We start from the raw sequence: 25,495 nt of genomic DNA, 5'->3' as shown, positions 1-25,495 counted from the left end.
CTGCATTGAATTTGTAGATCAATTTGGGTAGAATTGACATCTTAGCTATATTTAGCCTTCTTATCCATGAGCAAGTAATACCTTTCCACTTACTTAGATTTTCTTTGATTTCTTTTAGCAATTTTATGTAGTTTTCTGTGTACAAGTCCTTTATGTCCAGTTAAGTTCATTGCTAAGTACATTATTCATTTAATTGCTATTTTGAATGGAATTTTTTTCCTTTACTGACTCCTCAGTTAGCTCATTACTTGTGTATAGAAAAGTTACTGATTTTTGCACATCAATTTTATATCACACCACCTGGCTGAATTTGTTCACTAGCTCAAATAACTTTGCTGTAGATGTCTCAGGATTTTCCAAGTATAGTATCATATCATCTGCAAATAACAAAAGTTTTACTTTTTCCTTTCCAATTTGGATGCCTTTTATTTCTTTGTCCAGTATGATTGTTCTACCTAGAAGTTCTAGCACAATGTTGAATAATAGTGGTGAGAGAGGGCATCCTTGTTTCATTCCTGATTTTAGGGGAAAGATTTCAGCCTCCCTCCATTGAGTACAATGCTGGCTCTCAGTTTTTCAAATAGTTTTTTATTATATTGAGGAATTTACCTTTGATTCCTATCTTTTGAAGAGTTTTTATCAGAAAAGGATGTTGAATTTTGTTGACTGCTTTTTCAACATCCATCGAGATGATTATGTGTTTTTCCTTTTTAATTTTTTAATGTGCTGTATCATATTAATTGATTTTCTTGTGCTGAACCATCCTCACATTCCTGACATAAACCTCACTTGATTGTGGTGTATAATTCTTTTAACGTGCTGTTGGACTTGATTTGGTAACATTTTGTTGAGAATTTTTGTATCTATGTTCATTAGGGATATTGGCCTATAGTTTTCCTTTCTTTATAGAATCTTTACCTGGTTTTGGTATTAAAATGTTATTAGCTTCATAAAATGAGTTAGACAGAGTTCCTTTTCCCTTAATTTTTTTGAAATGTTTGAGCATGTTTGGTGTTAGTTCTTTTTGAAATGTTTGATAAAATTCCCCTGTGAAGCCATGTTGCCCTGGGTGTTTCTTTGTAGGAAGATTTTTGATATGATTGATTGAATCTCTTTATTTGTGTTTAGTTTATGGAGATCCTCTATTTCTTACTGAGTCAGTGTAGCTTGCTTGTGTGTTTCCAGAAATTTGTCCATTTCCTCTAAGTTGTCTAGTTTGTTACAATATAATTGTTTGTAATATCCTCTTATGATTTCTTCAGGGTCTGTGGTACCCCTTCTCATTTCTGATTTTGTTCATTTGCATCCTCTTTCTTTTTTCTTTGTCAGTCTTGCTCATCCTCTTTCTGTTTTCTTTGTTTGTCTTGTTAGTGGCCCATCAATTTTATGGATTTTCTCAAAGAACCAACTTTTGGTTTTATTGATTCTTTCTATTGTTCTTTTGTTCTCTCATTCATTTAACTCTGCTTTAATCTTTGGTATTTCTCTCCTTCTATTTGCTTTGGGGTTAGTTTGCTGTTCTTTCTCAAGTTCCTCCAGGTGAGCAGTTAAGTCCTCGATTTTTGCTCTTGTTTTTCAATATAGGCATTTAGGGCAATAAATTCCCTTCTCAGCACAGCCTTTGCTGCATCCTATAAGTTCTGATCAGTTGTATTCTCATTTTCATTAATTTCCAGATAGCCACTGATTTCTCTAGCAATTTCTTCTTTGACCCACTGATTGCTTAAGGGTGTGTTATTTAATTTCTATATATTTGTGAATGTCCTCATTCTTTGGTGTTTATTAGATCCAACTTCATTCCATTGTGATCAGAGAAAGTGCTTCAAATAATGTCAATGTTTTAAAATGTATAAAGACCTGTTTTGTGCCTCAGCATATGATCTGTTTTGGAGAATTTTCCATGAGCACTAGTGAAGTTTTGGGGTGCAATGATGTATATATGCCTGTTAGGTCTAACTCACTTATCAAGTTATTTAACTTCTTTATTTCCTTGTTTATATTCTGTCCAGTTGTTCTATCTGTAGAGGAACGTGGTGTATTGAAGTCTACTATTATTGTTGAAACATCTATTGCTCCCTTCAGTTTTGCCAGTCTCTGTCTCATGTACTTTGGAACTCCTTTGTTGGGAGCATAAACATTTATGATTGCTAGATCTTCTTGGTGAATTGTCCCTTTAGTTAATATGTAGTGTCCTTCTTTGTCTCTTATGATGTCTTTATATTTAAAGTCTATTTTGTCTGATATTGGTATAGCTACTCCTGCTTTCTTTTGGTTCCAACTTGCATGGAAAATCTTTTCCCACCCATTCACTTTCAGTCTATTCAAATCCTTGTGTCTAAGATGAGTCTCTTGTAAGCAGCATATAGCTGGATTATATTTCTTAATCCATTCTGCCAATTTGTATCTTTTAATTGGTAAGTTTAGCCCATTAACATTCAAAGTTATTACTAAAAAGGCATTTCTTGATTCCACCATCTTATCTTTTTAAATTTTATTAGTCAGATCTATATATTCTTTTCCTTCTTTTTCTTTTTATCCTTTAAGTTATCCTTACTGCTACTCTTCAATTCAGCGCCCTCCTGCAGACAGTGCCCTCCAGCGGCAGCGGCCCGCCCGAGAGAGTGCACGTTCCCCAGGAGTCACGGGTTTGGAAGGGGCCTCCCCCACCCGTCACCGTTCTCCGCGGCCTGGGGATTTCCGATCCAATTCTCTCAGTTGGTCCGGGGGCTGCGCGTGGTGTGGGTGCCAGTCGCCTTGGTTTCAGGGGACCGCCTCTCCAATTCTCCCAGCCGGCCCGGGAAGGGGGAAGGGAGTAACTCCGGCTGCTTGCCGCCCCGCCCGGTGAGGCCCGCGTGCCTCGGCGATCTCACCCGAGCTGCTTCTCTCAGCCAGCCAGCCGTTCCAGGATGGGGTACGCTGTCTTTTTTATCTCTGTTGTGGCTTTGGGCGCTTTCTGTATCGTTTCTACTCCCCTAGTAGCTGTCCTGGAGAAGAAACTAAGATCCGCGCATCTTACTAAGCCGCCATCTTCCAGGAAGTCAAGTCTACATGCTTCAATTCTGATTCCGGTTGCATGTGTGAAACCAGTACAAAGGTGATCATCTATTTTCAAATATTCTTCCGGTAATGTGGATGTTAAGAATTGGTGTATATGTTATCATACCGGTGTCCCTGATCACCTAAACATTCATATATTAACAGAGATTTTCATTTTTATTTATTTTGACTGTGATAGTATCATAATTAATAGAATATCCTGCAACTCAACTTTTTAAATCTAGCAACAGATATTTGACAGTCCTCTCACACAGTAAATGGACATCCTGAAAAAAATGTTTGTTTTCCACCATTTATATAAATATAAAAACCCACACATAAAAATATGATCATCTGATTAAGATCTTATTTAAAAAAAAAATCTTTCTACCCATTTAATCTCTCACTCAACCACTTATTTCCTTCCATTTATAACCTGTTTTAAAAAAACCTTCCAATAATATTCTACATTGTTGTTGACTATATAAAAATAACATATTATTATTAAATGAAAAATCAAATGAATATTTTCACAACTGATAACTATATCTGTATATACAAATGCTGAAATAAAAAATCTCTTCCAGGAATATTGAGTGCCTTCCTTTCACTCAAATTATATCTTATATTTCTTTAAAAATTTTGTACAGTTTTCATTATAGTTAATCTGTGCATTTCAAGTTGAATTTATTATCTTGACAATTACATTGTTGTAGGTATTATGACTGAAATAATATTTGCTCATTGATTTCTGCTGTTAATGCATTATAAAGAGTTTACTGAGTTTAAAATATTTTCCATTTTTTCAGCTCGAGTACCACATCTCTTATTAATTCTGCAAATTTCCTATTAGAATTTCTTGAGTTTTGAGAATATGTAAGAATATCCTCATGGGCAAAGGGTGGAAGGCAATGTCAGTTTTAAGACACCATCACTTGTGAACTTCACTGACTAAAGGAAATTGTTTACAAACTGTGGACAATACTCGATGTCATCTATTGTTTGCTATATATCAACCTCAGAAAAGTGTGAATAAAATTAAAATTCATATTGACAAAGATGCAATAGTTTCACCTGTTCTTTCCATCATTTAATCTGCATGTGTTCTTCTTATTGATATTCTAAGTTCATCCAATGAATTATTGAATATTTCTTTCCTTTTTACTTATTAACATTCATTTGCATGTGGATTTTCAAAGCTATTTTACTTTCCCAAAACCTGGATTATTATTTCATTAAATTTAAAAATTTTCTACAATTAATGCATTATATTTCAAATTTATTGATATTAATTTCTAATTTTTCACATTCAGTAATATAAACATAAGTTTCCCTTTTTGGTATAGTTGATATTTGATAAAGAATGGTTACATTTAAGATAACAGAATTCCTTTTGAATACAGTTTTTTCAGTGCTCAAAATAATTATTTCATCAATTTCAGATCAGTAATTATTTAATTATATGTGAATAATATAATTTCCAAGGAATTATATTGGTGTTGGTTTCCAAATTCTTTGTGTATAATTATTTAGATTATTAGGAGCAAAAAGGGACTGTAAAAGCTTGATTTGTGTTAAATGTAGGCACAGGTTACCAAAGACACCTATTAAATGGCTGACAGCATTTTCCAGAAAAAATATCTCTGTGAATGTGCATGATTTTCTAATTCAAACTTTCATTGAGTGTGCAATGATTGGACAGTTCTGACTTTATTCTATTGTGTCATTCCAAGTGCTGTCACCACACTGATGCTGAGACTCCGCACCTAAGTCCCTGGGATCCATTATACAACCCCTGCTCCCATCCTCCAGGATACGCTCTCCTGAACATCCACAGGTCATTTTATAGTTCATTGTTCTGCTTTAGGTTGCATCTTTATTTCTGACTACTTATTTACAACTTAGCAATGCTTTCAGACTCAGGAGAATATTTATTAAAATTTATCCAACATTTCTATGAGTTTGTAGTAGTAATATTTTGAGGTTAGATTAATCCTTCATTTTCTCAATATTGTAAGTGTTATTATTTTCTTTCTAAAATGTTGTTTGTGTTTTAAAATTAGCCATAATCTATCCTTTATAGAGGTTTTACATAAAATTATTCTTATTGCATGTATTTGGTATTTTCATATACATATCTATAGTGCTACAAGGGATTTTACCCTATAATTTCTTGATCACAATAATGACTGTTATGAAGTTAATTTCATTCCAAAAGTTATTTTTTAAGAATTATATTTAAATATTTTCTCAGTGAGATGCAGAACATTATCAGCTATTTGTATGAAAAATGAGCATGCAGGATTGGCTTGAGAAACTGTTCAAATGAAACTCATTTAAATATGTGTTGAGAAAATTAATGATACTCTAATATTGACCATTAAAACACAAACAAGTTTATAAACAAGTGAAAATGTCCAGACCATAAGTGATAAAAATAAATCTTTTTGTTTGAAATATTTCTTTACATACCGTTTCTTTACTTAGTTGAAAGCAATTTTATTCTTTTAATTGAATCCTTGAAGTCTTTCTTAACTTGATTGTTTCTCAGAGTATAAATAAAAGGGTTCAAAATAGGTGAAATAGAAGAAATGAGCACTGAAACTGCTTTATTAATGGTCACTTCTTCCTTTGCTGTAGGATTCATATAGATGAAAATGCACTTGCCGTAGGTGATGGAAACCACAATCATGTGGGAAGAACAAGTTGTAAAGGCTTTCTTCCTTTGCTGGATAGAGGGGAATCTTAAAATTGTCCTGATGATTAAAGCATAGGACAGAACTACACAAGTGAGAGTCAGAATCAGGGTCGGTACAGCACAGATTGTAACTGTCTGTTCCAGGAACCATGTGTCTGAGCATGCGATTTTCACTAGAGGAAAGGCATCACAGACAAAATGGTCAATGACGTTAGAGTCACAAAATTCCAGTTTTAAAAACAGATTAAGTGGTGGGATTATTACGCACAAACCAGATGCCCAACAACAGATGATGAGACTCCTGCAGACTGTTTTGCTCATGATGGTCACATAATGCAGGGGTTTGCAGATGGCCACATAGCGGTCATAGGACATGGCAGCAAGGAGAAAAAATTCTGTTACTGCAAAGAGATCAGTAAAAAACACTTGGATCGCACAAGTGTTGTAGGTAATGACTTTGTCACCTGTTGCTATGTTGTACACGTATTTAGGCATACACGCAGATGTGAAGGATATTTCTAAGAAGGAGAAATTTTGTAAGAAAAAGTACATGGGTGTTTTAAGATGGGCATCCACATAGGTGAGTGTGATGATGGTCAGGTTTCCAGCTACACTCAAAATGTAGGTGAGAAATAGAAACATAAAAATCAGAACCTGCAGCTGAGGGTCATCAGTGAGTCCCAGCAGAATGAATGTGGTTACTGTACCGTTTCTCATCACTGACTGCTGACTTCTGTCCAATCTGCATGTGATATTTGGAAAGGTTTTCTTTTAGATTATTCTAACTGTTCTAAAATTCAACATAATCATTTTTATGCCCCATTACATTTTAAAAATCCACATTTTACTTCCTTTCTCTGCTTAGGGTTTTACCTTGTGACTAAAATTCACCTCTGGCTAGGTGCAATTTTTTTGTAGCAACAATGCCCTTTGACTCTCAAGAATCATTTCCTATTCACAAATTGAATTATAAAGTTCAACCATCATCTCTTTTCTCAACATCTTGCATTTTAAAATTAACGCTGATAAATAACAGGCAGGTTGGGCTCAGTACACAAACTCTAAGCGGATCTTGAAGTTTCTGTCCAAAATATTAGTTTTGTTTATTCATGGGTTTTTAGACATATGTTTACTTCCCCTTCTCCTCCATAAGCTCTTTTCTTCACCTTACATGATCCATCTTCCCCCCCAATATGTGTATCTTTGTTGAATATATATGCAATCATTACTTCTGACAAGAGAGATTACTGTCTGCTCTTTCCTTTGAATTTACAGTGAAATGAATTTCTTTGTCTTCATTATACTAGTTTTGCCTAATAATAACAGATCTATTTCAGAAGTTAAGAACTTTTTGATTCTGTGTTTAGGCTGCTTCACAGATATTTCTCTGATCAACCATTAATTATACCAGAAGGGATTCCTACTTTTCCAACACATAATCATTATCTCAATGCTTGAGATTTTCTGACATTAATGTATAGAATTATTTCTCCTTTGCACCTGGTATATTTGACTATGAGCAATTCACTTTCTTGTTTAACTTACTGTGTTTTCTTACTGAGTGGGGCTGACTTAGCAGTGATTATTTTTGTATTTCACTGAATTACCAGATTAGGGAAGAAGCACATGGCACATGGCTTACTTACAACTTAGAACCCTCCTAGAGAATTCAGTCTCTCATCCAACAACCATCAGCTATTTATATCAACTCAAGATATAGAAGAATTTTTGAAATTTAACTTAAAACTTTTTTTGCTTCCCTCCTACCTTCCTTCTGTCTTTCTCCTAATATCTCTTTAATGCACACATCATTCAGAAACCTAACTCATATTTTAAATTTGGAGCATTATTCAATCCTCAAAATAAATCACTTTTCCCCAAGTTGTTATGACTTATTATACAATAAGGGTTAACAAAACTATAAAGTGAAACAGATATCTGTCTATTCTCACTTTCACCCAAACTGTAAAATGAACAGACAGTTTTTTTTGGAGATGCTGCTACTTCATTCAATATATAATCAATTTTGGGGATATGTGGATGAAGGGGATTCACACAGATTTCTATACTTAGAAAATACTTTAGTAATTTTAATTTGATGTTGAATGTATAGCCAATGTTGCCATTGGTATTTCTTATATTAAGTTACTTGTGCATTTATTTATGCCTCATGCATAAAAACCTCAGATACTGACATTTATCTACACAAGGGAAATTCTAAAAAATGACATTTCCTAAATATCTGTTGGATGCATTAGGAAATATAAAAATTATCACTGAAATCCATTTTCTCCTCAGGAGCAAACTATGACCCAATCCTGTAAAGGGAATTACAATCAAAGAGAAAACCTCATCATACTTACATTTCTGATAGTAAATCAGTTTCTTTTGGGTGTTTAAACATATAGGGTTCCTTGAAATTGCAATCCTCAATAAATCTGACAGAACCTGATAACAAGCTTAGTGCTACTATAGGCCCTCAATATATTTTTGTTCTCCATCATTGGAAATTAAATAAAATAAACTGAAGCTGGAATTTCAGGAACTCTATTCACTGGTAGAAGAGAGAATATTCAAAATAACCATGACAGAATGAAATGCCTTACAGTTTAGAGCAAGACTTTCTTTAAATTGCTGAATATGCCACTAAATGAATAAAATTTCCTTGGTGACATGCATTCAGAAATCATTAATGACATTTCTGAGTAATGAAATTTGGCAAAAACAAACAAACCAACCAACCAACCAGTAACAGACCTCAGAGGGGACCATGTCCTTGGCAGGGCATAATAAATCACATTAGATGCAAGTCAGGAGGACAATATAAAAGTACATAGTTAATATTTTTAAAACTTTTGCATCTACTAAGGCAACTGTCGATCAAAAATCCTTTATTATATGAATAGAGTCCTCTAACATATGAATTTTCATCATTGGGTATTTTCACTAAGATAAGCAGAAACAAAAGTTTATATGTTTGTATGAGGCTACTGCTTATATTGGAGACTTTATTCTTCCAGATTTTTTTCTCTAAGTACACCCATTTGTATTATAGGTATTATTCACAAATGAAAAAAATGTGTAAACATATGTTATAATTGGATGGAAAATATGATTTTATATCTTTCATACATCTTAAATTATCACATAATATCTGTTCTTTCCAGTTTAACATTATTAATCAAGTTAGCTGTATGAAGATGTAGGCATTTGTTTTACCTATGCCTGAATTCACTGTGTAATGTTTTTCATTTTACACAGTTATTAATCTTTCTATCAAAAGCATCTTCATAGTAATATTTTTCCAGATGTGTGAGAATAATTCCTAAAAGTGAAAACTACAAGACAAAAGTGTACATTTTAAAAAATTAACATTAAAATGTTAATTTATATTTAGAAATTATGTAAAGATTAGTTTATTTAAAAATTTGTCACTATGTTAATGTCATTATAGTACATTACTTTTATTTTTGATTCCACTTATAATTTGCTCTTACATGTATGTCTAACATGTTTTTAGATTATTGCAAGTCTTTAAAAGTATCTGTGCCTATTTGTGGCATGTGGTTTATGATTTTATATATTCAGATATATTTGAAGTTTTTTGCTTTTCATTTTAAACAACATTATTGAAGTATAATTGACATATAGTAAACTGCACATATCTAAAATCCACATATTGATGAGATTTGACATATGCATAACTCTCTAGAGATACCACAAGATACAATCAAGATAATGAATACACCACTCATTCCCAACAGTTTGCTTGTGATCTCTTCAATCTCTCCTCCTTGCCATTACCCAATTTTGCTATTCACAGCTAAGCATGGATCACTTTTCTCCATATAGATTAATTTGCTTTTTCTAGAAATTCTATAAATGTACATATTTTCATCTGTCTTATTTCAGAATAATTGTTTTCAGATTCCTCCATGTTTTGGCCTGTATTGACAGTTCATTCCTTTTCATTTCTGAGAAAAATTCCAATGTGTGATATTTGTCATTTCAATTTTGTAGGCAACTATAAATAAAATTATAAATAAAATTGCTATGAAAGTTCATGTCAAAGTCTCTGAATTGGCCTGTACTTTCACTTTAGAAATGAAAAGGCTGGGTCTTAGAAGCTATATGCTTAAATGGTTAAAAATGACAAAACATGTTTTCAAAGTACTTGCATGAATTTACATTCCCACAAGCTGTGTAGGAGTGCATAATTTGTCCACATCCTATGAATGATCAGTTTAGACTCCTAGGGCTTTAGTAGGTATACAGTAGTATTAAAATCTCTATCACTAGAGATTTTAATTTGTATACACCTAATGGCTAATGAGGTTGAGGTCTTTTTGGTGTACCTGCCATCTATCTTCCTTGGTGAAGTGTCTGTTTAAATTATTGCCTATTTTATAAGGCAAATTTATAAGCAAATTCTCCCTAGGAGCTGCTGACATGAAACAACCCTACAGACACCTTGATTTGGCTTTCTGGCCTACAGAACTGTGAGATTTCTTTTGTTTAAGCAGCAGGTTTGTGGTAACTTACTGCAGAAATTCTAGGAAACTACTACATCATGCATGGATAGGCTGAAGTTTCTTTCCTTTAGTGTAACTGGTTGGGATTGCTAAAGAACAACAATGTAAATTCTATGTGGGTGGATGAGCCTGGTTACATAATGATTTTCAAAAGCCACTGTCTGGAACACCTGGTTTATGGTTATGTCCACAACAAGACAGAGATCTAAATTACTAAACAATAGTGTATAGCCATGATCTGAGTCACTGAGTATCTTGATCTGAGTTACTGAGTTCTATGTACATAGGAAAAAATCATTTTGTTTGGGGAGAAGTAATGGAGAATAATATGGTAATTTTAACTGACATACAATGTCCTCACCATTACTTTGAACTCTCTGCTAATGCTATGTATTATAACAAAAAATGTTCATAAATATATTGATAAAATGACACATAAACCTTTTTCTGACAGTAAGGCACAGGATCAGAAATGTTTTGTAAGGTTAATTTGAAAACTCCAAATGATGTATGAACTATGTAAAAAACAATTCCAGAAAAGGAAATAAAATCTACTTTCAAAAAGTAGAAACTTAATTAAATGACTATCAATAGGGTCAAGAAAGGAGAGGAATTGAACTTGAAGGGAACATGAAAACTCATTAGAGGGAAAATGTCACAATTAACATACCTAATGCAGGGAATTCCTATTTCTCTGTGGATGATTCATACTGGCAATGTCAGAATGTTGGTAGTCTTTTTGATTTTATATCAAACATTGTAGATGTTGATAAAAAAAAACAAATAATGGAAGCTACTTGTGAAATTATGGCCTAAATATGTCCTTCAGTGTAAATGACACATACCAGAGCCAGTACTTAAAGACCCACATATTTTCCTGAATAATGGTCATGCTGATGTGTAAAGAAAGAGCCTGAGGAGTTCTGCTTTAGGTTGCAGAAGTCTTTCTGGTTCTCGTATGCTTTGGAAATACTTGTACTCTTAAAATTATTAGTATACCTTGAAATGGCATGAAATTTCAGATTCATATGATGAACATTTCAATCCTTTTTTTTCTTCTCCCAAATACTAACAAAGGAAAAGAGAAAATATTATTTGAGAAGACAAATAGATATAGAAATGCCTCTGAAAATGTCATGCCTTTTTGATGAATTTATTAGCAGACAAGGAATGGAAGGGAATTTTCTTAATCTGAAAAAGGTGTTCTACAAAACACTACAACCAGCACTTTACTTAATCAGGAAAAATGTGCAGTGTGAGTTCAAGAAAAAGATGGATGTCCTTTCCACTGGAAAGAGTGAGGAAAATAAAATAAAATATATATAAATATCACTGAGAGAATTTAAATCATGATTAATGATGGCATAAATACATATTTGAAAAACAATCAATGTATTTCACCATATTGGGAGATTTAAAATGAAAAATACACGTAAATATAGTCATATCAAATTATACAGAAGAAGCACTTGAAAAACCTCACATCTATTTCCAATGAAAAATTCTCAGCACACAAAAAAAGAGAGGATATTTTCTGATTCTGAAAACGCAAGGTTGTTGGTTGAACTGTTTCTCTTGGGAAGATGTATTCATATCCTAGTTCCCAACCATATTAAAATGTTATTAAGAAATAGATACTTGAACATAATGTTAGTTAACTTGAGGCAAACTGGACTATGGTGGGTCCTAATCCAACAGTATTATGTCCTCATAAAAAAGAAAATTGGACAGAGACAGAGAGAGAGAGAGAGAGATTGAGAGAAGGCTGCCATGTGGCAGAGGCAGAGACAGAAAATGTCATGGATTTTAGGTAAGTCACTGTCAGAACCCTACAGATTTCAGAGAAAGTATGGAAATGCCTGCACCTTTATTACAGATTATTAGATCCCAGAACTGTGAGACAAAAAATTTCTATTGGTTTAAGTTACCCAGATTGTGGAACAATTTACGGTGGCCCTAGAAAGCTATGACAGACATCTACAATAATCTGTAATTAATGTGACATTTAATGTAGTAAAATATTGAATGCTGCACCCCTAGGAGCAGGAATTAGGTAGGATGTCTCCACATGCCACCTCTATCCAACATTCTACTAGTGGTTATTGCCCAGCAGTAAAGTTAAAAGGAATAAAAGCTTAAATCTACTGGATGGATGAAAATAGTCATCATCACCTGCTTTCAATAAATCTTCCATGTAGAAAGTCATATACCATCTATGAAAATGGTTAGTAGGAGTAGCAAGTGAGATTATAAGTGTTGTAGGAATAAGGTTCACATATGAAATTCTAATGCAATGGTATATTAATAAGGAAATCAATAGTAATTAAAAATTCAAAACTGCACCTAAAAAAATATTTAGGGTTAAGAGATGAAAGAACTGTACACTGAAAAGTACAAAATTTGCTGATAAAGTCTAGAAAGAGACCTACAAATAGAGGTATATACCAGTTTCATGGATCAGAAGACTAAATATTGTGACTTCAATTCTATCCAAATCAATCTCTAGGTTCAGTGCAATCCCAATCAAAATCCAACCATAATTTGTGTTTAAATTGACAATCTGATTATAACTTAAATGGAAATGTAATAGACCTAGAATAACCGAATCATATCCAAAAAAGAATAAAGTTGTAAGACCTATACTATCCGATTTTAACATGTACTATATAGCTACTGTAATTAAGAGAGTATAATATGTGCATTAATTAGACAAAAGATCAACGGAAAAGAGTTGAGACTTCCAAAGTAATCTCTTATATTTACGGTCAACTGATTTCTATTTTTTTGTGTGCATGGTCCAGAAATTGAACCCGAGTCTCCCGCATGGAAGGCGAGCGTTCTACCACTGAACCACCCGTGCCCCCCTATTTTTTGCTATTTTAATAATGAGTTTCGAGAGTTCTTTATATATTTTAAATGGAAATATTTTCTTGAGCATGTGACTTGCAATATTTCTTCCCAGACTGTAATTTGTCTTTTCATCTTCCTACTACAGTATTGATTTTTGTAGCTATATAATAAATCTTGGCATAAAAATATTGACTCTTCTCTCTTCATATTCTCCCTTTTGAAACTTATTTTTGATGTTCTATTGTCCTTTCTTTACATATAAATTTTAGATCAAGCTTACTATGGATACAAAAATCCTTGCTGAGCTTTTTTAAAAGTAGAAATTGTGTGGAATCTATAGACCAATTTAGGGAGATATAATATTATTATCTTTTCTTTCAATCCATGAATTCAGTGTGACTATCTGAGATTAGGGGTGATGTTATTGTTTATTTCTTTTTCTCCTTGCCTCCTTTAACCATTCTTCTATGTGTGTGAATTGCTTATTTTCTGCCCTAATAATCCTACATTAAATTTTCTTTCCTTAATATTTTACAGGCTTTGTGACTATATAAAAAATAAATAGATAAATAAATGTTTCTTCAGTAGAGGAGTATATATACACATAGACATTTATGTGCATATATTTTTTTCACATACACACATATACCTACACATTTATTATACATTATTATACACATTTATTATACAATATTATACATTTATTATTTTGTTCACAGTTTACATGTGAAAGGCACGATGATATTAAACAAACTTTCCATTTCTTTCACAAAAAATACCTCTTCAGAAATGTTCCAAGTTTTTATAGATATGTATGTCTTTAATTTCTTTAGTTTCTCCTTCATATTTAGTCTTAGAAATTTGGAATATTTTCAATCATTACTTCAAAAGTGCTTCTTTTCCAAATTCTATCTGCTGAGACTGTAAGTACACATTTATTAGATACATTGGTATAATCTCACAGGCCACAGAATTATGCATAGATTTCAAAGTTTTTATGTTGTTCAAAATTGGATAACTTCTCATGTTCAATCTAAAGTACACTGACACTTTCTTCTGCCAATCTTAAATATACGCAGAATTGTTTATTTCAGCAATTTCATTTTATTGTACTTGATATAACATTTGATTCTTTTCACAGTTTCTATAGCATGTTATTTCTCATATTTTTAACATTATGACAATGTTTAGAATGTATTTTTTCATTATTTTGTTGTTTTTAATGCTATTTTTTTTAGGTATTTCAGATACCATATAATCATTCAAATTATACAATGTCACAGTGTCATCATACAGTTGTGCAGTCATCACTACAATCAATTTTTGAACATTTTTATTTCTCCAAAAGAATACATATGAGAATAAAAATGAAAAATAACACCCAAAATGTCATAGACCCCCCACTTTTCTCCCTATTATTTATTTATTATTCATCCTAATTTTATACTCATCTTTCCGTATACTAGATAAAGGGAATGTCAGCTACAGGTTTTCACAATCACATTGTCCATGCTGTAAAATCTAAATAGTTAAACAATCATCGTCAAGAATCAAATCTACTGGAACATAGTTCAATGACACGTATTTCCTTCTAACTATTCTAATATACTACAAACTAAAAAGGAATAGCTATAAATGCATAAAAATAACCTTATGAATGACCTCTGAACTCTATTGGAAATCTCTCAGCCACTGCAACTCTATTTTAATAAATTTCTATTTCCTATTTTGGTCAAGAAGGCTTTCTCAAGCTGATGATGCCAGGTCCAGCCTCATTCCTTGCAGTCAAGTTCCACATTGCCAGGGAAATTTACACCCCTGGGTGTACCCTGGAAGTCGTGTCCCATGTACATGGGGGGAGGTGAGTACACCATGAGTTAACCTGTGAGATGGATTTGAGAGAGGCCACATCTGAGCAACAAAAGAGGTTCTCTGGGGGTGATACTTAGGCATAATTATCATAATATGTACTTGTAAGTATTTTCTTACATAATTTCATAAGGGCAAAACCAAGGTCAAAGCCTCAGCCTACTAAATTGGCAGTCCCCTGTAGGAGCCAAGGGTTAATAGAAAACCTGTGGAATGTATTGGGAGTGACTGGCTTCAGAGTGGCCTTGGCAGTAAACTGTGGAGACTGTTATCTGCTTACTTGGAGGACAATCTGAGAGGGACAGAATGTTTGTTTTTTCTTAAGCCCCAAGGTCTTTTCAGCTATCTCTTGTATGTAACAAGTAATATACTGAAAAGCAGGCTTGGTCAGCAAAAGAGCTGTAAGAAAGGATATAAAACAAAGTAGCTGAAGCTCTTTGGGGCTGCAGTCATCTTGTCTGTCTCGTACGTCTCTGTGTCTGTGTGTTTCATTCCGCAGGGGTTGCTGAAAGATTGCAACAAGTGTACACATCTTTGTGTCTTGTGTCTCATTTCACAGGGCCACAACAAGTGGTGCCCGAACACGGACTGGCTGGCCTGGCTCCCTGGAACACTGATCACTGCGCAGGGACCCTGAACCCTGGAATTCATTCAAGCCCTGGAACATTCATCACTGCGGAACCGAAAGGGTAAGCTCCTCTGGAATTGCTGAGGGACTTTCGGATATATGTTTTATGTATCATAATGGGCAACTCGCCGTCAGTGGAAAAGGAACATTTATCTTTACTTAAGGGATTGTTACACTCCATGGGTATGGAGGCTTCTGATGCTCTACTTAAGAAACTTTTTAAACATGTCACGCAAAAATGTTATTGGTTTCAGCATAAAGGCTGTAATGTTTCCTATTATTATGATAGATTAAAAAAATTGCTTCTTTACCATACCTTTAATTAATTTCTGAGCTTGTTCATAATGAGCTGCCTTTCTATAAAAATTCATAATCAGTACTCATTAATGGTTCCTATGAAATTGTAACAGATTTGTTCCCTAAGGGTATGCAATTCAGGATTGTAGTTCTGAATCAAAGTGTTCTGTTAAGTTACCTTGGCTTAATCTAAATAATTATTCTACTGAAATTTATACCAATGCTACAAATAAAATCTTGTGACAATGAATGGGAATGGTAGCCCCATCTCCTTTTGTTAACTTAAATCCTTGACAAATAGCAATTTGGAAACTGGCCATGAATTTAGCTCCTATTCATATTTGAAAAGAAAATATATTATCAGAACCTTGAAACTGAAAATTCTTGTTAAAAACTATATATCGATGTTTTAAATATGCATTAACTAAAGGATTTTAAATATTTAAAATTATTCTAACAAATATAATTTTGATGGTAATTATGTGTGATAAAACATTTGTTTAAAATAATGACTTAAACATGAAAAATATAAAAGACCTTATGTTAGCTTTTATCATGTCGTTATCGGTATAAAAAATACTAATTTTCTTCTGGGTATCATTATACTGGCAAAAAACTGTTTCTTTTCTTGCCCCAGACTAGGTGACTTAATCTATTAATCTAAGTAACATTGCCAAAAATAAATCTATTACTCACTAAATAATATTCACATCATATAGATACCTAAATTCCTTTAAGCCAAAATATTTTAATGCTTTATCCAGTGTTTATATAAACTACATAGATATAAACTAAATTTATCCCAAAATAACCATGACTTAAGTCAGGAACAGATCAAATTTGAAAGCCAAATGCAAGGAAAAAATATGCTTGTGGTATCTGTTCTATTCACCTGATGTTGCCATTACATGCAGTTCATGTTGCTATCACATGACCTTGAAAAGAAACAATTAAAATGTGCACTCTAGCTGGGAGGACTGGCTATCCTCCTAGAAAGAAGTGTACTTTAATAAAGATATCTAGGTCCCAGGAAGCTCCTCTTGGTCCCTAGCCAGTTCCCAGAGGACCCAACTGGGCCCAGTCATGTAAGCAAATTGGAATTTGACCACTATTATAATAAAAAATATATATATCATACAAATTGCATGCAATCAATTTAAAATTAGCAAAAACACACAACCAATTATAAAGAATCCTCATCCCTGCATTCCTTTTCAATCAATCCAATAAATTCATTTTACAAAACCCGATCATTTACTATGGATGCATATCACTATTAACATTCTGCTTTCAATTTTGCTACTTGTCACTTTAAAAATTCCTAATTAAATGTTGCAAAACTTATTTAATATTTTACAAAATCATTTGGATTTATTAAGCAGAAAGCAATTAACATCCTGAGCTCTGCCTGCTGTGCAGTCAGAGTCTCGGGGTCTAGAAGCCTGGCTAGAACGTGGCACTGCCTCTCTACCCTCCAGTTAGCTCCAGCTCAGGCCTAGGACCTATGCTGAAAAAGGTCTGAGCATTGATGTGGTTTTCCTTTGCCCAGGGCAGGGTCCTGAGCAACTAACTTTTTCCTATAGAAATGTCATGGAAGTGCCTCCCATGGCCTTGGAAATCGGGGGCCTGGCTAAGCTGGACTTTGCAAGCAAAATCCTCCCAGGCTGGAGAGGTGGGTAGGCTATAACTGGGCCAGCCTGGAGCTGGATTCCTGCCCAAAAAATTACCTCAGCCCTCTAAAAACACCCCCCATTTCTGGGCAAGGAAAAGGTGAAGTCCTTTAGAGAATGTATTTTTCCTATGGGGAGCAGTCTGGTCCTGCCCCCCAACCCTCACTAAAGTCTATGCTCATAAAACAAAAAGGGGAAGATCAGCAGAATAATATTATAAAAATAAATACACCAAAAAATCAATTAGCAAAAGCACTGTTTACTTTAAATTCTTTAAACATTTATAATAATTCATCACAAACTCCTGCAGAACAATATTTTACTAATTTGGAAGGGAAAAGTGATGTAACTCAAACAGAACTACAACTATAACTGATCTATTGGAAAAATATTAAAAATGATCTATGGAAACCAGGCATGATAAAGGTGTGGGTAGGGGATTTGCTCTTATCATTACAGGTGATGGAACCTCAATTTGGATTCCCTCAAAAAGAATAAACCCAGACGTATCAACCCGGACAAAAATAATAACTAAATGGGTAATATATATTATAGGACTGGGATCAATTTTTATAGCAAATTCTAGTAACTATAACTTCCTTTTAAATAGCAGCCATAAACATTATATGCAAATATGTACTAAAGATCCATATGTATTTGTTAAAGGTCATATACATATAAAAAAATCAAACTTTTAATTGTGAAAATTGTTTTCTATTCACTTGTCTCCAAGCATTTATGTTGCAGGAAAATAAGACTATTTTAGCAGCAAGGAAAAGAAGAGGTATGCTGTTGGTGCAGATATCAAGATCCTGGTAATCCTCTCCAGAAACACAAGTCCTAACCCATTTGGCAAAAGAATATCTAAAAAGGACTAAGAGACTAATTGGACTCATTATTGCAGCTATCACTGGAATCATTGGAAGTATCACAGTGGCTGCGGTTGCTGGAACTGTGTTGCATCAAACTATACAGACACAGTATTATGTTAGAAAATGGCATAAAAATGCCAGTGAACTGTGGCATAGTCTATCTTATATTAATGAGCAAATTAATATAAACTAAATGATATAGAGACAGCATTGGTTCATTTGGAAAAAAAATGTATAATTTAAATTTTTTACAAAGTTTACAATATAACTAAAATGAGAGCAATTTTATATTAACCCTTTAAAATATAACCATTCTGAAATAGAATGGGAAAAGGTAAAAAGGCATCTTTTGGGGCATTCAAATAGTTTAAGTCTTAATATTTTAAAATTACAAAAGTGGGTATTAGAAATATCTCAAAATAATTTGTATATAGCTGATGGAAATTATATTATACAATCATTTACCCAAAAGCTAAAAAATCTTAATCCTGCAGATTGGTGGAAAACTTCTCATTTTCTAACAATATTGGGAATAGGAATTTTACTTTTCTTACTATTTCTTTTCCTCTTTAGTGTCCTAAGGCACCGTTTGCTATCTGTCATATCTTCTAATCATAAACAAACACAAGCTCCCAACGCATTGTTTATAAAGGCTTTGACCTCCTCCCTAAATAAACTATAGCTCTTGACTGGTGGCCGATGATGGGTAAGACCCTTCCTTCACAGCTTAAGGGCAACCTAAGATAGGCACAGTCACTGAGCAAAGCCATGCTAACAGTATAATTCTTGCAAAACTCTTGGCTCCCCTCCAGAATTAAAGTCAGAGAGCTTGACTGGTAGCCAATGACAGGTAAGACCCTTACTTCAGAGCCTAAGGGCAACCTAAGACAGGCACAGTCACCCTGGCTTATAAAATAAAAAGGGGGGAAATGTAGGAGCCAAGGGTTAATAGAAAACCTGTGGAATGTATTGGGAGTGACTGGCTTCAAAGTGGCCTTGGCAGTAAACTGTGGAGACTATTATCTGCTTACTTGGAGGACAATCTGAGGGGGGCAGAACGTTTGTTTTTTCTTAAGCCCCAAGGTCTTTTTAGCTATCTCTTGTATGTAACAAGTAGTATACTGAAAAGCAGGCTTGGTCAGCAAAAGAGCTGTAAGGAAGGATATAAAATAAAGCAGCTGAAGCTCTTTGGGGCTGCAGTCATCTTTTCTGTCTCGTATGTCTTGTGTGTTTGTGTGATTCATTCCACAGGGGTTACTGAAAGATTGCAACAAGCGTCCACATCTTTGTGTCTCATTTCACAGGGCCACAACAGTCCCCAATGCTTGTAAAGGTATATGGAGTTCCCCAGGTGGGGGAGTTTAATATTTCCACATTTTTTCTCCAGTCCCTCAAGGGGACTTAGCACATATGTTTTCATTTCTCTCCAAATTATTCTGGGATATATTGGAGTATCACAAAAACCTGTAAAACACAGCAAGAGTTCACTCATTATTCATGGTTCCATGTACTTATGGTGTTGAATAAGCTGACCACACATGTTGAGTTGGATAGTATGCTACAGAAAATATACATTCTGCACCAAATAAATAACTCTTTCTTTGGTCTATGTTCTCATTTGCTAGTTGCAGGAAGTTGCTAGTTAAATGTCTAAATTAAAGCAAGGCTATAAAAATGTCCAAATTAAGGCATCAATAAGACATTACCTTCACTCAAGAAAGGCCGATGAAGTTCAGGGTTTCTCTCAATTGGAAAGGCACATGACAAACGTGACAACATCTGCTATCTTTCTCTCCAGGTTTCTTGTTTCATGAAGCTCCCCCAGGGGTGTTCTCCTTCTTCATCTCCAAAAGTCTCTGGCTTCATGGGCTGTAGAGGTTCTCTTGTTCTCATGCTTTTTCCAAAATGCTTCTTCTTTTAAAGGATTCCAGTAAACTAATCAAGACTCACTTGGAATGGGTGGAATCACATCTCTCCATCTAATCCAGGTTAATACCCACAACTGGGGTGAGTTGCATCTCTGTGGGTTCATGATCTCTCTCAGTATCTCTTTGTCTTAAAATATTTAAAATTCTCCCTCATTTTTTTGTTTTTTACATGGACATGCACTGGGAATTGAACTCAGGTCTCTGGTATGGCAGGCAGGAACTCTGCCACTGAGCCACTGTTGCCCACCCTATCCCTCATTTTTGAAAGACAGTTTCGATGGATATAGAATTCTTGATTGACAGTTTTTCTCTTACAATATCTTAAATATATCATACCACTGCCTTCTCACCTCCATGATTCTGCTGAGAAATCTGCTTGCAGTATTAGTGACCTTCCCTTGTATGTGATGGATTGTTTTTATTTTGCTATTTTGAGAATTCTCTTTCTCTTCAACATTTGACAGTCTGATTAGTAAGTGTCTTGGAGTAGGTGTATTCAAACCTATTACTTTGGGGGTATGCTGTGCTTCTTGGATCTGTAATTTTATGTCTTTCATAAGAGATGGGAATTTTTCAGTCATTATTTCCTCCATTATTCTTTCTGTCTCTTTTCCCTTCTCTTCTTCTTCTGGGACACCCATAACATGTATATTCATGTGCTTCCTGTTGTCATTAATTTCCCTGAAACCCTGCTGTTCTCGTTTGCTAGCTGCCAGAATGCAACATGCCAGAGACAGATTGGCTTTTAATAAAAGGGGATTTATTCATTAGTTCTTCAGAGGAAAGGCAGCTAACTTTCAACTGAGGTTCTTTCTTATGTGGGAAGGCACGGAGTGATCTCTGCTGGCCTTCTCTCTAGGCCTCTGGGTTCCAACAACTTTACCCAGGATGATTTATTCTGTAAGGCCTGGGCTGAGCTGCAAGTGCTGAGATGAGTTATGCTGAGCTGCTTGGGCTGTACTATGTTGAGCTCTCTCATTTAAGCACCAGTCAATTAAATCAAATGTCATTCATTGCAGCAGGCATGCCTTCTAGCCAACTGTAGATGTAATCAGCAACAGATGACATTCACATGTCATTGGCTCATGTCCACAGCAATATAACTAGGAACCTTCACCTGGCCAAGTTGACAACTGAATCTAACTACCACACCTGCTCATAATTTTCCATTCTTTTCCTTATCTGCTTTTTGTGTGTAGGATTTCAGTTGCACTGTCCTCTAGTTTACTAATACTTTCTTCTGCCTCTTCAAATATGCTATTGTATGTCCCCATTGTGTTTTTCATCTTTTCTATTGTTCCTTTCATTCCCATAGTTCCACCATTTATTTTTCAAACTTTCAAGTAGTCCTTTAGGTAGCCCAATATCTTTTTTATATCCTTCATCTCTTTTGCTGTATCTTCCCTCAACTTCTTCATTTGATCTCTGATTTTATTTTGCATGTTTGTCTAAACATCTTTATTTAGTTGTTTCAACTCCTGTACCTCATTTGAATTGCTAGTTCCTTGACTTGTCCACATCTTCATTTTTCTTAGTACAACTTGTAAATTCTTACTGGTGTCCAGGCATCTGATTTCCTTGATTAGTTTATCATGTCAGTTGTTTTCACTCTTTTCCCCCTAAGGATTTCTTGTTGCTTGACTTTCTTCTCTGCCTGTTCTTTGGCATTCTGTTTAAATCATTTCAGACCTCTAGCATAGCTTCTGTTTAACTGATGAGAATTTTTCAGCTCTTATTTATCTGGTTCTTGCCTTGCCTATGTGGAACCATTTTTTGAGGAGGGTCTCCCCAGATATGATTTACTCCAATCAGATTTTCCAAGACCAGACAGGAGGGGGTATAATCATTATTAGGTTTCCCAAGGGTGAGACACAGCAGATTATCAGACTTTCCTTTGAAGCCTCTAGATTCTTTGCCTTTGCTATCCTTAGAATGTGGCCTTTGTCAGCCTGGGGGTCGCCCCTGGTGTAAAATGATGCAGTGCCTTAAATTCTTAGCAGGCCCTCCCTGACATGTGTGTGTTGAGACAGAGGCTTTGTTAGAAGGTAAGCTTAAATTGTTTCTGTTTTCTAGCCCCAGGGGCCTGAATTATCTGGAGGATGGTTGCCACTTGAGCTGTGCCCCAAACCTCTTTTCTTGGGGGAAGATATGCCTTTCAGTATTTATCTCCTCCATGATTCATTACTTTGTTCCTCAGCCCTATCTTAACTCAGCCCTTGTTTGAGTCCCACAGACAATTGAAAATACCTGAGGCTTTCTTTAAAGAGCTTCTTAGAATAGTTAAAAAAACAACAAAAAAAAGAAAGAAAGAAAAATAAAAGAAATCCCTTTTCAGAGCCAACCCCCAGTTCCCAAAGTTTGCCAGACAAAAGCTGGAGTTGGTACCTGACTCTATGTGCCTCCCTTCTTGGGTCACAGACTCTTTCCAGTACTCTGATCTGGGCTGATCCAAAAGTCTCTGTCTTTATTCTTTTAATTTTATTTCATTTTATTTTTTTCCCTCAGACCCACCTGCTCTCTGCTGGGATTACAACCACATTTGGAGCTTGGCTGGGCTGCCTTCCATTGTTCCCAGTAGAGATTACTTAAAGGTATGTCTGTTAGGGAATTATCTCCTCCACCTAGTTATTTTGTCTCTCAGTCATTCCTTAACTCTGCCTTTTCCTGGGGAAGTGCTGAAGACAGAGAATGCCTGGAGCTCTATCTAATGGGCTGTTAACAAGTTTAAAAAAAAGAGAGAGAAAAAAACACCTTTTCAGAGCTGGATCCCAGCTCCCTGGGTTTGAAAATCAAGAACTAGAGTTGGTACCTGACTATATGTGACCCTTTTCTTGGGGCACAGCATCTTTCCAGTATTCTGAGCTTGTTGAACTCAGAAAAAAAAAGACTTTTTTTTTCCATTAGCTCTGCCTCCCCTCTGCAGGGGTGAAATCTTCCAGTTACTTTCATTCTTGCCCCAGTTTTATCTGTGCTCAGAGCTTGTATTCAGTATTCCAAAGTTGTTGATTAATGCCACAATTGGAGCTTGGCTGAGCTACCTTCCTTGCTTTTAGTAGAGAGGGCTTCTTTCTCCCTTAGGGAACCAACACCAAGACAGCCTGTGGTGCCAGTGTGAAGGGACACCATCTTCCATGACTTGGGAGACTAATATTTCTGTATATGATGTCAGTCATTCCACCAATTCCAGACTGGTATGTGATGTGTGTCTGGTAATTCCAGATAATTCCTGGCTATTTACTAGCTGTTGCTAGAGGACTAAATTCCATACCTCACTATACTTCATCTTCTGCATTATATTTTTAGACATATTTTCATAATCTCTTTGATTTACCTATCTTTTAATTCCAACATGATCCAAATAATGACAGGGTTATTTACTACTGACTGTTTATCCTCTAGCCATGGGGCCCAAGTCTTGCTTCTTTGCATACCAAGTAGTATTTTGATGTTATGCTGGATATTTATGGGTGCATTTTAATATAGAGATGGTTGATTTTTTTCTCCTGTTGGACTGATAATCTACTTGTATATATGCTAGGTGTTTTTGAGACTTTTGAAGATTTTCTAGGTGCATTTAGAGTAATTGTCATATTCTGTGTTTATATTAGCACTCCTTTTAATGTGTGGATTTTCTGGAATTGCAGATGAATAATCAAGGGGTCCAGAAATTTCCCTGAGATCTGACTGATCAGAAATCCTATGCATCCCAAGCCTAAGAAACCATCATATTTTTCTTAATGATGATGAGCAAGGACATTCCAAGAGTGAAGATAGAAAGCTAGATAAAAATTTAGCCCATGTGTAATTCTGGAATTCTCAAACTTTCAGCATAGATTAGATGTACATGTTAATTTATAAAAGCTGTCATGGTAGTCATGTTTATAGAGAAGATACTTTTTGGGTCATACCTCAGGGATACTGAAACAAATTTAAATGTCTGTTCCTGAAGATGTTATATTAGCTTTCTCAATTGTTGTGTAGGGAACAGTGAGTATGGAGATCCATAAACCAGAGGATGCAATCCCAATTTTCAGGTATTATGATATATGGAGGATTAATAACCAACTAATGGCCACACTCAGTGAAATGTGGGAAAGATACAGGTTAGATCATTGCAATGTGGAGGGCATCTAATGTGAACCAACCAACATCATATAAATGATATCTTCTACCTCAAGCTAAATATTTGCAATAATTGACTGTTTATGATTTTTTATTAACCTGATAGTTAATTATGGTTTGAAGTGAATGTTACTTTTGGATCAATGTGGAATGATTAAAGGAATACTTCAAAATCAACTACTTTGCTGTAGTCAATGTGTGACTTACAAACATTGCTAGAATATCAAACTGTGTACAGGGAATCCTTTTTCAGCAGGAACAACTCTTTGTCCATTTAGGTCCTTTATGTGCCCAGGTTTTTATTAGGACAATGACTTTCTTTTTTGGTACCAAAATCATTGCTCTTCTCTAATTCTTTAAACAAATTCTCAGGAATATGATTGCATGTTCTCTAAAAATTCACTTGTGTGGAAGGTGATGTGTTGGAATTCACTTGTAGATTTATTACATTAGGGTATCTATGTTGGGGAATAGCTATAATTAATCAGGATATGTTTGCATATCTTTTTTGGCGAAAAGTTTTTTCTCCAAATGTATTAATTTCCTATTACTGCAATAAAAAATTACCACAAACTTAATTGCTCAAAATACAGCAATTTTATTCTCTTAAGTTCTAGAAGTCAGATGTCTGAAATCAAGAGGTTTCAGGATAGAATACTATTCTTGCCCTTTACAGTTTCTAGCAACTGCTTGCATTCCTTTTTTCATGGTCCCTTCTTTGCATCACTCCAAACTCTTGCTTCCTATATCGTGTCCTCTACTACTGATATGCTCCTCCTGATTCCCTCCTGTAAGAATGATTTTTACTACACTGGGCTCACCTGGATAATCCAGAATTATCTCTTTATTTTGCAATTCATAACTTCATTACATCTGCCATTTCCCTTTTACCATGTAAGGTAGCATATTCACATGTTCAAGCAATGAAGACAATTTGGGGTTGGCATTATAAAGTCTATTGCATTTGAGTTGGGCTTTCCCACAGAAAAATAG

At 34.7% G+C, this 25,495-nt stretch overlaps 1 protein-coding gene and 1 long non-coding RNA gene across 3 annotated transcripts; one reads left to right on the top strand and one right to left on the bottom strand.

Annotated features, from left to right (window-relative positions):
- Positions 1 to 5,515: 5,515 nt before the first annotated feature.
- LOC143690107 (olfactory receptor 6C2-like) lies at positions 5,516 to 6,451 on the bottom strand. Its single transcript, XM_077168096.1, has one exon. It carries the CDS (start codon positions 6,449 to 6,451, stop codon positions 5,516 to 5,518), a length of 936 nt encoding a protein of 311 aa, XP_077024211.1.
- Positions 6,452 to 15,365: 8,914 nt separating this feature from the next.
- LOC143642490 (uncharacterized) lies at positions 15,366 to 24,682 on the top strand. Of its 2 annotated transcripts, XR_013155694.1 has the most exons (5): positions 15,366 to 15,450; positions 15,545 to 15,674; positions 20,376 to 20,459; positions 22,886 to 22,971; positions 24,025 to 24,682. It is a non-coding gene; the product is annotated as an uncharacterized LOC143642490 (long non-coding RNA). The 2 variants fall into 2 exon arrangements; XR_013155693.1 differs by having other exon boundaries at positions 15,397 to 15,674.
- The last annotated feature ends 813 nt before the right edge of the window (positions 24,683 to 25,495 follow it).

The sequence above is a fragment of the Tamandua tetradactyla genome, chromosome 7 (assembly GCF_023851605.1).
Source record: "Tamandua tetradactyla isolate mTamTet1 chromosome 7, mTamTet1.pri, whole genome shotgun sequence".
NCBI classification, from domain to species: domain Eukaryota; kingdom Metazoa; phylum Chordata; class Mammalia; order Pilosa; family Myrmecophagidae; genus Tamandua; species Tamandua tetradactyla.
Note: the sequence above shows the minus strand (reverse complement) of the source record. Positions and strands in the feature narration are given on the sequence as shown.

Bases quoted from the DNA above. Each gene is read 5' to 3' on its own strand.
- LOC143690107 (XM_077168096.1), bottom strand. From the start codon at position 6,451: ATGAGAAACGGTACAGTAACCACATTCATTCTGCTGGGACTCACTGAT.